The following is a 15,825-nucleotide window of genomic DNA, read 5'->3' as shown; positions in this document are numbered from 1 at the left end:
CTTTGTGCAAGGAGGAGCAGGAGGAGCACTGCCAGAGCCCTGCAAAATGACCTCCAGCAGGCCACAAATTTGCATGTGTCTGCTCAAACGGTCAGAAACAGACTCCATGAAGGTGGTATGAGGGCCCGACGTCCACAGGTCCACAGCTTACAGCCCAACACCGTGCAGGACGTTGAGGCATTTGCCAGAGAACACCAAGATTGTCAAATTCGCCACTGGCGCCCTGTGCTCTTCGCAGATGAAGCAGGTTCACACTGAGCACGTGACAGACGTGACAGAGTCTGCAGACGCCGTGGAGAACGTTCTGCTGCCTGCAACATCCTCCAGCATGACCGGTTTGGCGGTAGGTCAGTCATGGTGTGGGGTGGCATTTCTTTGGGGGGCCGCACAGCCCTCCATGTGCTCGCCAGAGGTAGCCTGACTGCCATTAGGTTCCGAGATGAGATCCTCAGACCCCTTGTGAGACCATATGCTGGTGCGGTTGGCCCTGGGTTCCTCCTAATGCAAGACAATGCTAGACCTCATGTGGCTGGAGTGTGTCAGCAGTTCCTGCAAGAGGAAGGCATTGATGCTATGGACTGGCCCGCCCGTTCCCCAGACCTGAATCCAATTGAGCACATCTGGGACATCATGTCTCGCTCCATCCACCAACGCCACGTTGCACCACAGACTGTCCAGGAGTTGGCGGATGATTTAGTCCAGGTCTGGGAGGAGATCCCTCAGGAGACCATCCGCCACCTCATCAGGAGCATGCCCAGGCATTGTAGGGAGGTCATACAGGCACGTGGAGGCCACACACACTACTGAGCCTCATTTTGACTTGTTTTAAGGACATTACATCAAAGTTGGATCAGCCTGTAGTGTGGTTTTCCACTTTAATTTTGAGTGTGACTCCAAATCCAGACCTCCATTTGGAAATCAATGGATTTCCATTGATTATTTTTGTGGGATTTTGTTGTCAGCACATTCAACTATGTAAAGAAAAAAGTATTTAATAAGATTATTTCATTCATTTCAGATCTAGGATGTGTTATTTTAGTGTTCCCTTTATTTTTTTGAGCAGTATATATATATATATATATATATATATATATATATATATATATACTTATTTTAATTCCATGTTCAAAAGAATACAGAAAGTCCCAATGCAATTAGTTTACTACTCTGTTGAAATGTTCCTTACACCTACTCATTCACCTTCTTCTTTTTCCTCCCCTTCCTCCTCCTTTATCCTCTTCTAGTATACCAGCTGAGAATCTGCCAAGCGCCCCCGGATGTGGCCAACGCTGATATCCTCATGGAGGACAGGGAGTTTGAAATAGGTAACGCCTCCACGTGTAGTTCAATCCAAATATTATACATTTTTCGAATGAATCGTTTGGGAGAGATAGGACCTCCTCACCACTCTGTATACTTACATATTGTGGGACTAGGAGTTTTCCTGTGCCTGTATTCATAAAGCGTCTCAGAGTGCTGATCGAGGATCAGTTATGCTTTTTAGCTCATAATGAATAAAGAGTATATAGACTGCGGTGGACCTGATCCTAGATCAGATCTGATAAGCTTTGTGAGTATAGGTCCTGGCCTTACTGATACTTAATCCACTCAGGTTATGAAACTGAAACCCTCTCACCAGTTCCATGCCCCTGTATTTCACAACATCCTCCATATATGTCTCTCCTCTGCTCAGGTAAATGTGCTGATACATGTAGAATGTTCTCACTGATCATGGCTTAGAGAGAGGACAGGCCTCCTCCTGTGTGTGTGTGACCCTGACTAATACTATGGGTGGACACACACATACATAAATCAAATCAAGTTATATTTGTCACATGCTTTGTAGACAACAGTGACATGTTTACTTGCGCATCCTTTTTAAGATGGTGCTGGAGAAGAAGGCATACGTTTTACGTGCCCCCAACCGATTGTGTTTTTTCTACCTTTATTTGCGTTGTTTGTAACTTCTTTTTTTACTTATTTTGTACATAATGTTGCCACTACCGTCTCTTATGACCGAAAATAACTTCTAGACATCAGGACTGCGATTACTCACCACGGACTATCAGAATCCTTTTTTTCCTTTCATGACTCTGATGAGCCCGACTCAAAGGATATACTGCTTCCTCGGGAACAGGCCCCGATCCCCGTGATCTGCGTGAAGAGGAGGTGGAGGAAGAGGGTCCAAAGGGCGGGCTGCCTTCTGAGAATTCGTAGGCGATCGAATAAACCCCCACTTCCCTCCATTCTGCTAGCAAACGTGCAATCCTTGGAGAATAAAATCGACAAGTTACGCGTAAGATTAAACTACCAACGGGACATTAAAAACTGTAAGCATTGCAAGGACTTTTACAGGATACAAACCTCAACATCAAAACCTTCATTCCAACTCACAATTCCATACTTATAACCTTGATTTTGGACCAAAAATATCTGAATGGACTATTACTACCAAGGATTATCATGAAAAAAACTTCTAACAAGCCAAAACCTGCAGAAGAAACACAGCGGAACCTGGAAATACCATCCAACACAAAACTGCGTGACTAATGTTCAGTCTGAACCTACTTTCTGAAGCCAAAAATTGAATGTAAATAATCTCTCGGTAATTGTGTTATATAAAGTTTAGTAAATAAGGCTACTAAGCTACCAAGCTGCTAGGAAAGAATCTGACTGAAATTAGCACTGAAGTGTGAAGTAAGAGGTGTGAAAACTCTTCATTAAGTCAGAATTCCTATTTGACTCTGCCATGCCTCCTTGCCCGTCCAACATTTCCTAATCTCCCACCCCTTTTAATGCAACTATCCCTGATGCTCCTCCCTCTTTTTTCCCTGCCCCGCTACAAAGTTTCTCCCTGCAGGCGGTCACTGAGTCCGAGGTGCTAAAGGAACTCCTTAAACTTGACTCCCCAAAAAACATCTGGTTTAGATGGTTTAGACCCTTTCTTTTTAAGGTTGCTGCCCCTATCATCACCAAGCCTATCTCCAACCTTTTTAACCTGTCTCTCCTCTCTGGGAAGGTTCCCTTGCTTGGAAGGCAGCCACGGTGAGTCCTTTTTATTTAAAGGGGGAGATCAAGCTGATCCTAACTGTTATAGGCCAATTTCTATTTTGCCATGTTTATCAAAAGTCTCTCAGAGTGCAGTGTATACAGTTCTGAACACCTACAAAACAAAGGTCTTGTTTTGTAAGAACAATTCCTCTCTCCCCACTGGTGTGATTATTACTGAGGTAGTCACCTCATACAAGTACTTCTGAGTATGGCTAGATGGTACACTGTCCTTCTCTCAGAACATATCAAAGCTGCAGGCTAAGGTTAAATCTAGACGTGGTTTCCTCTATCGTAATCGTTCCTCTTTCACCACAGCTGACAAACTAACCCTGATTCAGATGACCATCCTACTCAGGCCTCACTCCCCCTATCTGAGATACCTACTGCTGCCCTCATCCTCCACATACAACACCATTCTGCCAGTCACGTTCTGATAAAGTTCCCCAAAGCACACACATCCCTGGGTCGCTCCTCTTTTCAGTTCGCTGCAGCTAGCGACTGGAACAGGCTGCAAAAACCACTCAAACTGAACCATTTTTATCTCCATCTCTTCATTCACATGCTGTGTTTTCATGTGTTGCTGCCAGGTTATGTTGTTGTCTTATGTCTCTCTTTATGTAGTGTTGTGGTGTCTCTCTTGTCATGATGTGTGTTTTGTCCGATATCTTATTTTTTATATTTAATCCCTGCCCCCGAACCCCGCAGGAGGCCTTTTGCCTTCTGGTAGGCCGTCATTGTAAATAAGGATTTGTTCTTAACTGACTTGCCTAGTTAAATAAAAGTTAAATCAAATAAAAAATAAAGATACATTTGAGGTTATGTAGTGTACTGTACATACTGTACATACCCACCGCCTCGACTCAGTCTTATGTAGCAACATTTGAAATTGTGTTTTTCATACATTGGATAAAAGTGGAGACTCAGAGCTACAAAATGGTATATCACACACTGCAGTTGAGGAACAATGGGAAATTAATTCTGCTTTGAAAGTTGCCGCTTTATAATGTTTTCACACCCTACATTACTCATCTCATATGTATATACTGTACCCTATACCATCTACTGCATCTTGCCTATGCCGTTCGGCCATCACTCATTTCTATATTTATATGTACATATTCGTATTCATTCCTTTACACTTGTGTGTATAAGGTAGTTGTTGTGAAATTGTTAGGTTATATTACTTGTTAGATATTACTGCATGGTTGGAACTAGAAGCACAAGCATTTCGCTACACTTGCATTAACACCTGCTAACCATGTGTATGTGACAAATACATTTGATTTGATTTGATAAACCGGTAGCCCCACTTTTGAGAAAATGGCCCTTAAATATTTTTGGTACACCTACTGGAGAGCTTTTCCTTGTCTACACCTATTCAGCATCGTTCACACCCTCTTGAGCCTTAGCTCCACTCATCTCTTTAGGATTCACATGTGAGGCCATGTGCTAAACAGAGTAAGTAAGGTAGTTTAGTAAACAACCAAAGATTTCAAGACTAAAAGTGGTGAAAGTAGTAGCCTACAATATGGAAAAACTCCAGGTAAAAATACACTTAATCTAGTCCTTGGTCTATATCCTAATCTGACTTTGAAAGTCTCCAGATAAAAAATATGAAATAAATATTTCATAATTATTAGATGATGCTTACCCAGACACTTATCTACATTGATGGGTCATGTGAAAGAAATGCTATAACCACCCCCAGCCACATCTAGCTAAATGGATGGGTCACTATTGTCTCTAGACAACCCCTAGCCACATCTAGCTAAATGGATGAGTCACTATTGTCTCTAGACAACCCCTAGCCACATCTAGCTAAGTGGATGGGTCACTATTGTCTCTAGACAACCCCTAGCCACATCTAGCTAAATGGATGAGTCACTATTGTCTCTAGACAACCCCTAGCCACATCTAGCTAAGTGGATGGGTCACTATTGTCTAGACATGTACACAGGTTCATGAAATACAATAGATGGCTGTAATCACCCCCAACCACATCTAGCTAAGTGGATGAGTCACTATTGTCTAGACATGTACACAGGTTCATGAAATACAATAGATGGCTGTAATCACCCCCAGCCACATCTAGCTAAGTGGATGGATCACTATTGTCTAGACATGTACACAGGTTCATGAAATACAATAGATGGCCGTAATCACCCCCCAGACACAACTTGATGGTCATATAATCATTCTCTTGCGAAGTGGAGTCTTTTGATTAGATATGTAGCTAGCTAGCTAGCTAGCTAAACAATGAACCATAATCTCAACCAACAGCTACAGTACAAACGGATTATCATAGCTAGCCACTATGCAAGAAATGCTGGAGTATGAATCTTCAGGTAGCTAAAACAAAGCAACTAGGTAACATTTTTGCTAGCTATAACTATCAATGCAAATGGTTTTCTGAGATACAAATAATATTACTACATAGATCATACACACAACCTTAGCCAGCGAGCCAGCAAATTAACTTTCGCAAACTAGCAAACAATACAGTTTAACTTGCAATGAAAACAACTTTCTGTCAAAATTAGACACGTATAACATCTGAAAATGTATCCATTATCTCAGCCAATCATGGCTAGTGGTAAAGTTCCTATCTTTTTCCATGGCTAAACCAACTACGCTCGTAATTTAACAATTGTATTCATATTTACAGATGGCATACAAGTTTGTTATTAAGGCACATTAAAATTCACATGTTCTAGAAGGCATGTTGATCAAATTATATATAGATTTTTTCTAAATGAAATGCCTCTCCTGTGAAATAGTGACGTGTGACATACGCCTAGCTTCCTGAAATGAGTCACGTATAGGTAAAGCAACAGCGCAGGTGGGGTGTGTTGGGGTGTCAGTGTAAGTATGTGTGAGTGTGTGGGTAGAGTCCAGTGTGTGCATAGAATCAGTGCTATTTAACGGTCTTGTTTAAAAGTCTTATGGCTTGGGGGCAGAAGATGTTCAGGGTCCTATTGGTTCCAGACTTGGTGCATTGGTACCGCTTTCTGTGTGGTAGCAGAGAGAACAGTCTTTGACTTGGGTGGCTGGAATCAATTTTTATGGCCTTCCTCTGACCCCACCTGGTATAGAGGTTCTGGATGGCAGGGAGTTCGGCCCCAGTGATGTCCTGGGCCATATGCATTACCCTCTGTATCGCCTTGTGGTCGGATACCAAGCAGTTGCCATACCGAGTGGTGATGCAGCCAGTCAAGATGCTCTCGATGGTGCAGCTGTAGAACTTTTGAGGATCTGAGGGCACATGCCAAATCCAACCTTGTTTTGAAATGTCAAATTTCCAAGTGTTGGTTAAGATTAAGTTTATGCATTAACTCCGAATGTTTAATGTAAGGCTTAAAGTTTGGGATAGACTTAAAACAAAAATATAAAAAACAACTTTTTATCGCTGGATTCGAACATGCAACCATCCACCATCCAAACCGAAACCTACTCGTTCACTGTTGCCCCTAGTGGCCAGTTTCCACATCATCTCCCGACGTACTCAGACATGGATATACGTTGAATACTGACTTGTATCCCGTGTGACCTGCCTGATTAATGGTGAGTTAGCCACTAACTCTGTGATTGGTGTGTATCAATGAGTGAGTTAGCAACTAGATCTGTGATTGTTGGGTGTGAAAGTGGGCCATTACAGACAGTGGCTGAGATGGATTCAGCTTGTCCGGTAACAAGGCCCAAAGGCTCTGCTGTGTCTATTGCAGCCCTATATAGATTTCTTGGACCACAATCATCCATCTATCATCTGTAACATGGCCCACTGCTGCTGGTTGAAGACATCACCTGTAACATGGCCCATTGCTGCTGGTTGAAGACATCAACTGTAACATTGACCACTGCTGCTGGTTGAAGACATCACCTGTAACATTGACCATTGCTGCTGGTTGAAGACATCACCTGTAACATTGACCACTGCTGCTGGTTGAAGACATCACCTGTAACATTGACCACTGCTGCTGGTTGAAGACATCACCTGTAACATTGACCACTGCTGCTGGTTGAAGACATCACCTGTAACATTGACCACTGCTGCTGGTTGAAGACATCACCTGTAACATTGACCACTGCTGCTGGTTGAAGACATCACCTGTAACATTGACCACTGCTGCTGGTTGAAGACATCACCTGTAACATTGACCACTGCTGCTGGTTGAAGACATCACCTGTAACATTGACCACTGCTGCTGGTTGAAGACATCACCTGTAACATTGACCACTGTTGCTGGTTGAAGACATCACCTGTAACATTGACCACTGCTGCTGGTTGAAGACATCAGATGGCTTCTAAAAGGACCAGAATGTTACAGTAGAGGATGATGATGATGATGGTGATGTTGATTATGGTGATGGTGATGATGGCAATGACAAAGAGAATACTTCAAAAAAAATCTTAAACACTGTTATTCTTGGTAATCTGTGTTATATTGCACTAGTACTACTGCAATACTCAAACTTCAGGGACCATGGATTGTTTTGCCCAGTAACTGTTATGAAAGTCTCAAAGTGTCCTACCCAGGCTAGAACTCACTCATTAACAGTGTTCAACCTTGGATGTCAAAAAATGTCACCCCATCCGTCTCAGGCATCTGTCTCTATTACTGCAGCACAGGTTTGCTGTCCTTCTTAATTAGACAACAGCTTCATCAAAGTCTCTCTCTCTCTCTGTGTGTTTATCTGTCTCTCTTTCTGTCTCTCTACTATGACTCGCTCTCTCTCTCTCTCTCTTACACTCTCTCCCTATCTTTCTCTCTTACACTCTCTTTCTCTCTTATACTCTCTCCCTCACTCTCTTCCCTCCCTCCCTCCCTCCCTCCCTCCCTCCCTCCCTCCCTCCCTCCCTCCCTCCCTCTCTCTGTGTGTGTTTATCTGTCTCTTCTCTTTCTGTATCTCTACTATGACTTTCTCTCTCTCTCTCTCTCTCTCTCTCTCTCTCTCTCTCTCTCTCTCTCTCTCTCTCTCTCTCTCTCTCTCTCTCTCTCTCTCTCCTCTTCCTCTATACCTTCTCTCCTGACAGGGGACATCATCTGGTACCGCTGTCATCCTGGCTTCACCCTGGTGGGGAGTGAGATCCTGACATGCAGACTGGGGGAGAGACTTCAGATGGATGGTCCTCCTCCCACATGTCAAGGTGTGCGTGTGTGCCTGCGTTCATTCGTTTTGCGTATGTGCGCGTGAGTGCGTGCCTGCATGCTTGCGCATGTGTGTGTTTTGTTTGTGGCAGCTGTAATTAAAACGGTTTAGTCATTAGGTGTGCTGTTGTCATGCGTTCCACCCACCTCTGTCACAGCCCCTTGTGATTCCAGTTTTCTATTCCAGTTCTGTTTCTGTGTCATCCCTCTCACTGTGTTTAATGGACTAAACAGCTGTTGTCATTAATATATTATGGTGCCATATTTCTCTCCGGAATCCCATGGGTCATCTGGGGGTCTGGGGGGACCACTGAATAAATTACAGGTACCCCTAGCATCCATTTGGTCTCCTGTTATGTGCCCATCCAGTGCAATGCCCAGCCCATGATGTGAGGTTTGACTCTACTGGAGTAATCCTGAGTCCAGGCTACCCTGACAGCTACCCCAACCTGCAGATGTGTATCTGGACCATCAATGTAGAGAAGGGCTACAACATCACCCTGTACTTCGAGTCCTTCCAGACCGAGAGGGAGTTCGACATCCTAGAAGTCTTTGATGGTAGCTATAGTAGCTATAGTAGAGTTACACTAGCCTGGTGCCACAACTGTTTGTGCTATCTTGCCAACTCATGACAGTGGAAACATAAATGGGACCAGGCTAGCATCACAAACTGTCATGTTTTTAAAACATGTCTGCTTTTGGCTCAGATTTGTATTGTTTTGAAACTGTCTTCTTGTGCTGCAGTGGCATTGTATATGTAATCTTCAGAAATTGGGCATTAAAAGGCTGGATGTTTTTGGTATTGAATGCAAGGCCTACAAATCTTTATATGACCACACTTTTGATGAATGCATCATCATTACAATGTGAAGCAACCACAATACCACTGAACAGATTTAGATTAATGCTGAAATGTCTCAAACGCCTTTGTGACAAACAGTGGTCAGCAGCCCCTCTTTGTTCTGGGTCATTGATGTAGCCCTGTGGATGGATGATTTACTCCACAAATACATTCTTCCACAATCTGACTTATTGTTGGCATCCTCTCTTCCTCCCTTCCCTTCCCTTCCCTTCCCTTCCCTTCCCTTCCCTTCCCTTCCCTTCCCTTCCCTTCCCTTCCCTTCCCTTCCCTTCCCTTCCCTTCCCTTCCCTTCCCTTCCCTTCCCTTCCTTCCCTTCCCTTCCCTTCCCTTCCCTACCTCTCTCACCCCCCCTCTCTCTCTACAGGCCCAAGTACTAACAGCCAGACTCTGGCCACCTTCAGCGGTGACGTCTCCGCGCCCTTCAACATCACTACGACCGGCCACCAGCTCACACTGCGCTGGTCTTCTGACCACGGAACTAACAAGAAGGGCTTCCGTATCCGCTATGTTGGTGAGTATCAAAGTATGTATCCATTTAAATCACTCCTTTTCACTTGCACGTTTACGTCTTTTGAGAGTGAGAAATCCAGAGGGTGGGTGGGTGCGTGTGTTGTGTGTGAGAGTGGAAGAATAACAACAACGTGGCTACAGCATGATTTGTAGCTACTCTAAAAACTTGCATGTGGAATATTGTGATTGTACTCAATATTAGTTAAGTGGTAATGCTAAGTGATTATGCCAATATATCCTTCAAACACCAGCTTCGAGGGCATTATCACTTTTATACAGTCGGTTGCCAACATATACAAATAATGATTGACATATAGTCATTCAAAAATGTATTTTGATTAATTTATTCATACTATTTCATTCTTCCACGAGATAAGTCCAGGTCGTTCGTTCTATTAGTTCTGTTGCCAGAGACGCGACCCAGTCGTTAAGTGTTTTTGTAAATTAAATCAACTCTGTGTGTCGTAAACAAATATACTAATATGTATTTACAAAACAAATATTTGTTTGTTCTGTTGTTATGATGGCTGGCAACATTGTTATCCCTTGTTTGCTAGCTAGCCAACTTCGGCTAACACAGTCACGTCAAACAGTGCAGCCAGAATAACAGAAAAGTAGGTGCATTTGCGATTAAGCTGTTTTCTAGTGATTTTGGGGGGGATACATCCATAACAATGAGCTGATGATGTGCAATTTCTCCTTGCATAGAACATTTACTCTCTTGCCAGGACACTGTTGTTCAGAGGAGCTAGCCAACTACACAGCTAATACAATCACTTCAAACTGAAGCAGGAATGATAGCAAACTGCATTTTGTGTTTTTCTATTGACATTTCTTTGTATATACAGTGCATTAGGAAAATATTCAGAACCCTTGACTTTTTCCACATTTTGTTAAGTTACAGCCTTTTTCTAAACTGGATTAAATACATTTGTGTTCCTCATCAATCTACACACACTACCCCATAATGACAAAGTGAAAATATCTTTTTTTTTGTTGTAAATTTTGGTTAATTTATTGCAAATAAATAACAGAAATACCTTATTAATATAAATATTCAGACCCATTACTATATACCTCAAAATTGATCTCAGGTGCATCCTGTTTCCATTGATCATCCTTGATGTTTCTACGACTTGATTGGAGTCCACCTGTGGTAAATTCAAATGATTAAACATGATTTGGAAAGGCACACGCTTGTCACTAAGGTCCCACCATGAGGTGGGACCTTATAGGTCCCACCATGAGGTCTGAATACTTATGAAAATTAGATAATTTTTTTTAAATGATACATTTGCTAACATTTCTAAAAAACTGTTTTTGCTTTTTCATTATGGGGTATTGTGTGTAGGTTGGTGAGGGAAAAACTCCATTTAATACATTTTAGAATAAAGCAAAATGTGGAAAAATCAAGGGGTCTGAATACTTTGTGAATGCACTGTATCTATTACATTTGAGTAATTTATCATCCATTTATCATCAATTTTATTCATCCATACAAATTATGCTGATTCATGATTTCGACTGGCTGAGAAAAGCTACCAGCCTGTCTGTCTCGTCCCGAATCCCGACACGTTCATTACTATGGGACAGCTGGAGATCGATATTGTTGCAAATGTCAGAGAGATAGACAGCAAGGCTTATAAAAATCTGCGCTGTTGAAAATCAAATGCTAGTCTAAAAGAAATGGGAGATCATGTCTAGATGGTTTTTATAGTGGAGATCAAGTTTATAAATTGCCTGGCTGGACTGATGAGACAGTGGATTGGGCAGTCAGATGGAATCGTGAGTAGGCATTTCAACGTCATAGCCTTAGCCGATGGTAACTTGTGGAATAGATACCGGCTGGAACGCAGTTTTAACCAATCAGCATCCAGGATTAGACCCACCCGTTGTATAATTAAGCCATAATGTCTGAGAACCCAGGAATTATCGTGTGACAACTCCCAACAAGGGCTGTTCTGAGTCCCGAGGCTGGTTGGTGGCAGCCAGTGCTTTCCTCTTTTTTGGCGGAGAACGTGAAGTCCACTCACATCATTGCTAGCTAAAATGGCACTCCAGCACTTTCTGTTCTCCATGTTAGGGGCTGCCAATAACTCTTGAGTGATGTCTCACATCGATGGCCACTCGCAGCCATTATTTCCCTTGCCTCCAGGCCTCCAACTGTTGCAAACCAAATAATAGCATGGAAAACTAATGTGTGGATGCTTTTATCCCGACGGAGATGAGGTTTATGAATTTCCTGGCTGGGCTGCGGGACAGTGGAATTATGAGATTAATACGTCAATGGTATTTTGCGCCAGTTGTTGTCCCACAACTCCCACATATCAATTAATCAGCCTCCAGGATCCAAACAACCCGTTTTCTAATAATCAATGTGTGTCTGTCTTACCATGGGGTATTGAAAAATGTATAATGTGCAGAATATTGTTGCATGTGAATACACACTGTCAGTGGGGTCAGCCCACATTTTCAGCACAACCGTTGAGGTACAGAGACCAGCACAGTAAATAGATTGTGCTCTAAGCTATGCGTTCATTCTCTGACTGGTTAAAACCATGGGCCTAGTGCCACTACAGATGTCAGTAGAGATGACAGCCAGGGCCTGGGGAGCCTAAACAGCCACAGAGCTGGGTCTCCACCACACTACACACTTTGCTGACTGGCCAGAGCAGAGCAGGCAGGCAAGCCAGGGACAGACGGGGTCAAGTGTTGGTCAGAGCAGTTGGTCAGAGCTGTGACAGCCAGCCTGTCCCTAATGGACCAATGTGTAAGCTGTGACAGCCAGCCTGTCCCTAATGACCCAATGTGTGACACAGTGTGAGAAGCTATAGTAGTAGTAGTGACACAGCAGACTGTAATACTAGGCTATAGCTTGTGAGGAACAAGGCTATACCAGAACCATCTATTTAAAGACTTGGGCCATTGAGGTTTCTGCATTATGATACATTTACATGACACTACATGTTAGCGACTCATTAACATTACATAGGGAATATTTTAGTAATGCTATGTAACTGAATGTCTACAATTAGAACGATATTCAACATTCTAGAAGTTGGCCCAATTCTCTAAACATATGTTTGTGGACTATACTAAGGCCAGGTAAGACTGAACAGGCCCAGGGTAGGTAAGACTGAACAGTCCCAGGGTAGGTAAGACTGAACAGGCCCAGGGTAGGTAAGACTGAACAGGCCCAGGGTAGGTAAGACTGAACAGTCCCAGGGTAGGTAAGACTGAACAGGCCCAGGGTAGGTAAGACTGAACAGGCCCAGGGTAGGTAAGACTGAACAGGCCCAGAGTAGGTAAGACTGAACAGGCCCAGGGTAGGTAAGACTGAACAGGCCCAGAGTAGGTAAGACTGAACAGGCCCAGGGTAGGTAAGACTGAACAGGCCCAGAGTAGGTAAGACTGAACAGGCCCAGGGTAGATAAGACTGAACAGGCCCAGGGTAGGTAAGACTGAACAGGCCCAGGGTAGGTAAGACTGAACAGGCCCAGAGTAGGTAAGACTGAACAGGCCCAGGGTAGGTAAGACTGAACAGGCCCAGGGTAGGTAAGACTGAACAGGCCCAGAGGATGTAAGACTGAACAGGCCCAGGGTAAGTAAGCATTTCATGCTAGATTCTACACCTGTTGTATTTGATGCACGTGACAAATAACATTTGATTTGATACTTCAGTCACTATTTCTATCAGAGAAACAGACTAGAAATCACAATCATAATTGTTTGTGGTGTTAGCGAAGCGGCAATGAATAATATACTCTAGTGCTTATTCTGTTTTCAAAGGAGAAGTTGTTCTTGAGCTGCTAAAAATCTCTGCCTCATCGTGTTTGTTTTGTTGTAGGTAACCCAGTTTCATTTCTGAGACTTTTTCCAAATGAAATAATAACGTCCATTGTGAAAATGACTCCCTGCCTTGGAAATTGCTGGTATCTCATAACATGGAGTCATGCAGCTGGGAGAACTAGTCATTTGGCACTCAGTATGTGCGCCAGGAGATTTGCTGGGGGATAACTTCCTCGCTTGTTAAAGTATGCAAGAGATTTTGGGTAAATCTGCTTTGAAGTGTTGTGACGCTCAAGCTAAAGTCAAGCATCTCTCTCTCTCTCTCTCTCCCTTCCATCTCTCCCTGACTCGCTCTCTGGCTGTTTCTGTCTGTCTGTCTGTCTGTCTGTCTGTCTGTCTGTCTGTCTGTCTGTCTGTCTGTCTGTCTGTCTGTCTGTCTGTCTGTCTGTCTGTCTGTCTGTCTGTCTGTCTGTCTGTCTGTCTGTCTGTCTGTCTGTCTGTCTGTCTGTCTGTCTCTCTCTCTCTCTCTCTCTGTCTGTCTGTCTCTCTTTCTATCCCTTTCCTTAAGTTTGGGTCAGTCACCGGGGTTAGGTATTCTGCCACTATGTACTCTCTGTTTAGGCCCAAATAGCATTCTAGTTTTGTAGTTTTTTTTTGTACAATCTTTCCAATGTGTCAAGTAATTATCTTTCTGTTTTCTCATGATTTGGTTGGGTCTAATTGTGTTGCTGTCCTGGGGCTCTGTGGGGTGTGTTTGTGTTTGTGAACAGAGGCCCAGAACCAGCTTACTTGGAGACTCTTCTCCAGGTTCATCTCTCTGTAGGTGATGGCTTTGTTATGGAAGGTTTGGGAATCGCTTCCTTTTTGGTGGTTGTAGAATTTAACGTCTCTTTTCTGGATTTTCATAATTAGCGGGTATCGGCCTAATTCCGCTCTGCCATCATTATTTGGAGTTTTACGTTGCACACATAAAACAGAGTCTCAATTTGGTGTTTGTCCCATTTTGTGAATTCTTGGTTGGTGAGAGGACCCCAGACATCACAACCATAAAGGGCAGTGGGTTCTATAAATGATTCAAGTATTTTTAGCCAGATCTTAATTGCTATGTCGAATTTTATGTTCCTTTTGATGGAGTAGAAAGCCCTTCTTGCCTTGTCTCTCAGATCTTTCACAGCTTTGTGGAAGTTACCTGTGGCGCTGATGTCACGTGTGCTCCCTCTCCGGCCTCTAGGTCGTTATGGCGCACACCTGTCACCATCATTACGCGCACCTGTGTGTCATTAGACTCACCTGGACTCCATCACTTCCCTGATTACCTTTCCTATATATGCCACTCCCTTTGGTTCTTTCCCCAGGCGTCATTGTTTCTGTTTCATGTCTGTGCGGTGTCAGTGGTTCATGTCTGTGTGGTGTCAGTGTTTCATGTCTGTGTGGTGTCAGTGTTTCATGTCTGTGTGGTGTCAGTGTTTCATGTCTGTGTGGTGTCAGTGTTTCATGTCTGTGTGGTGTCAGTGTTTCATGTCTGTGTGGTGTCAGTGTTTCATGTCTGTGTGGTGTCAGTGTTTCATGTCTGTGTGGTGTCAGTGTTTCATGTCTGTGTGGTGTCAGTGTTTCATGTCTGTGTGGTGTCAGTGTTTCATGTCTGTGTGGTGTCAGTGTTTCATGTCTGTGTGGTGTCAGTGTTTCATGTCTGTGTGGTGTCAGTGTTTCATGTCTGTGTGGTGTCAGTGTTTCATGTCTGTGTGGTGTCAGTGTTTCATGTCTGTGTGGTGTCAGTGTTTCATGTCTGTGTGGTGTCAGTGTTTCATGTCTGTGTGGTGTCAGTGTTTCATGTCTGTGTGGTGTCAGTGTTTCCTGTTCTGTAATATTTTCTGTTTATTTTATTAAAACACTCACGCCCTGAACTTGCTTGCCGACTCTCAGCACACATCGTTACAGCTGATGTTTAGGCCAAGTTATGTATAGTTTTTTGTGTGCTCTAGGACAACGGTGTCTAGATGGAATTTGTGGTCCTGGCGACTGGACCTTTTTTGGAACACCATTATTTTGGTCTTACTGAGATTTACTGTCAGGGCCCAGGTCTGGCAGAATCTGTGCAGAAGATCTAGGTGCTGCTATAGGCCCTCCTTGGTTGGTAACAGAAGCACCAGATCATCAGCAAACAGTAGACATTTGACTTCAGATTCTAGTAGGGTGAGGCCGGGTGCTGCAGACTGTTCTAGTGCCCTCGCCAATTCGTTGATATATATGTTGAAGAGGGTGTGGATTAAGCTGCATCCCTGTCTCACCCCACGGCCCTGTGGAAATAAATGTGTGTTGTTTGCCAATTTTAACTGTAGACTTGTTTGTGTACATGGATTGTATAATGTATGTATTCCCCCAACACCACTTTCCATCAATTTGTATAGCAGACCATCATGCCAAATTGAGTTGAAGGCTTTTTTGAAATCAACAAAGCATGAGAAG

The 15,825-nt window shown here is 43.4% G+C and overlaps 1 protein-coding gene across 3 annotated transcripts in view; it reads left to right on the top strand.

Moving 5' to 3' along the window:
• LOC106588997 (CUB and sushi domain-containing protein 3) overlaps window positions 1-15,825 on the top strand; it is a 746,396-nt gene that overhangs the window by 626,659 nt on the left and 103,912 nt on the right. For 2 of the 3 annotated variants that reach the window (XM_045709277.1, XM_014178611.2), the window contains 4 exons: window positions 1,245-1,325; window positions 8,084-8,197; window positions 8,568-8,756; window positions 9,425-9,571. In XM_045709277.1, the coding sequence (XP_045565233.1) occupies window positions 1,245-1,325; window positions 8,084-8,197; window positions 8,568-8,756; window positions 9,425-9,571 (531 nt within the window). Of the gene's footprint in view, window positions 1-1,244; window positions 1,326-8,083; window positions 8,198-8,567; window positions 8,757-9,424; window positions 9,584-15,825 lie in introns of all 3 variants that reach the window. The other variant, XM_014178612.2, reaches the window with a different exon arrangement.

This window comes from Salmo salar, chromosome ssa27 (genome assembly GCF_905237065.1).
Source record: "Salmo salar chromosome ssa27, Ssal_v3.1, whole genome shotgun sequence".
In the NCBI taxonomy this organism is placed as follows: domain Eukaryota; kingdom Metazoa; phylum Chordata; class Actinopteri; order Salmoniformes; family Salmonidae; genus Salmo; species Salmo salar.
This window is presented reverse-complemented; position numbering and strand designations above follow the sequence as displayed.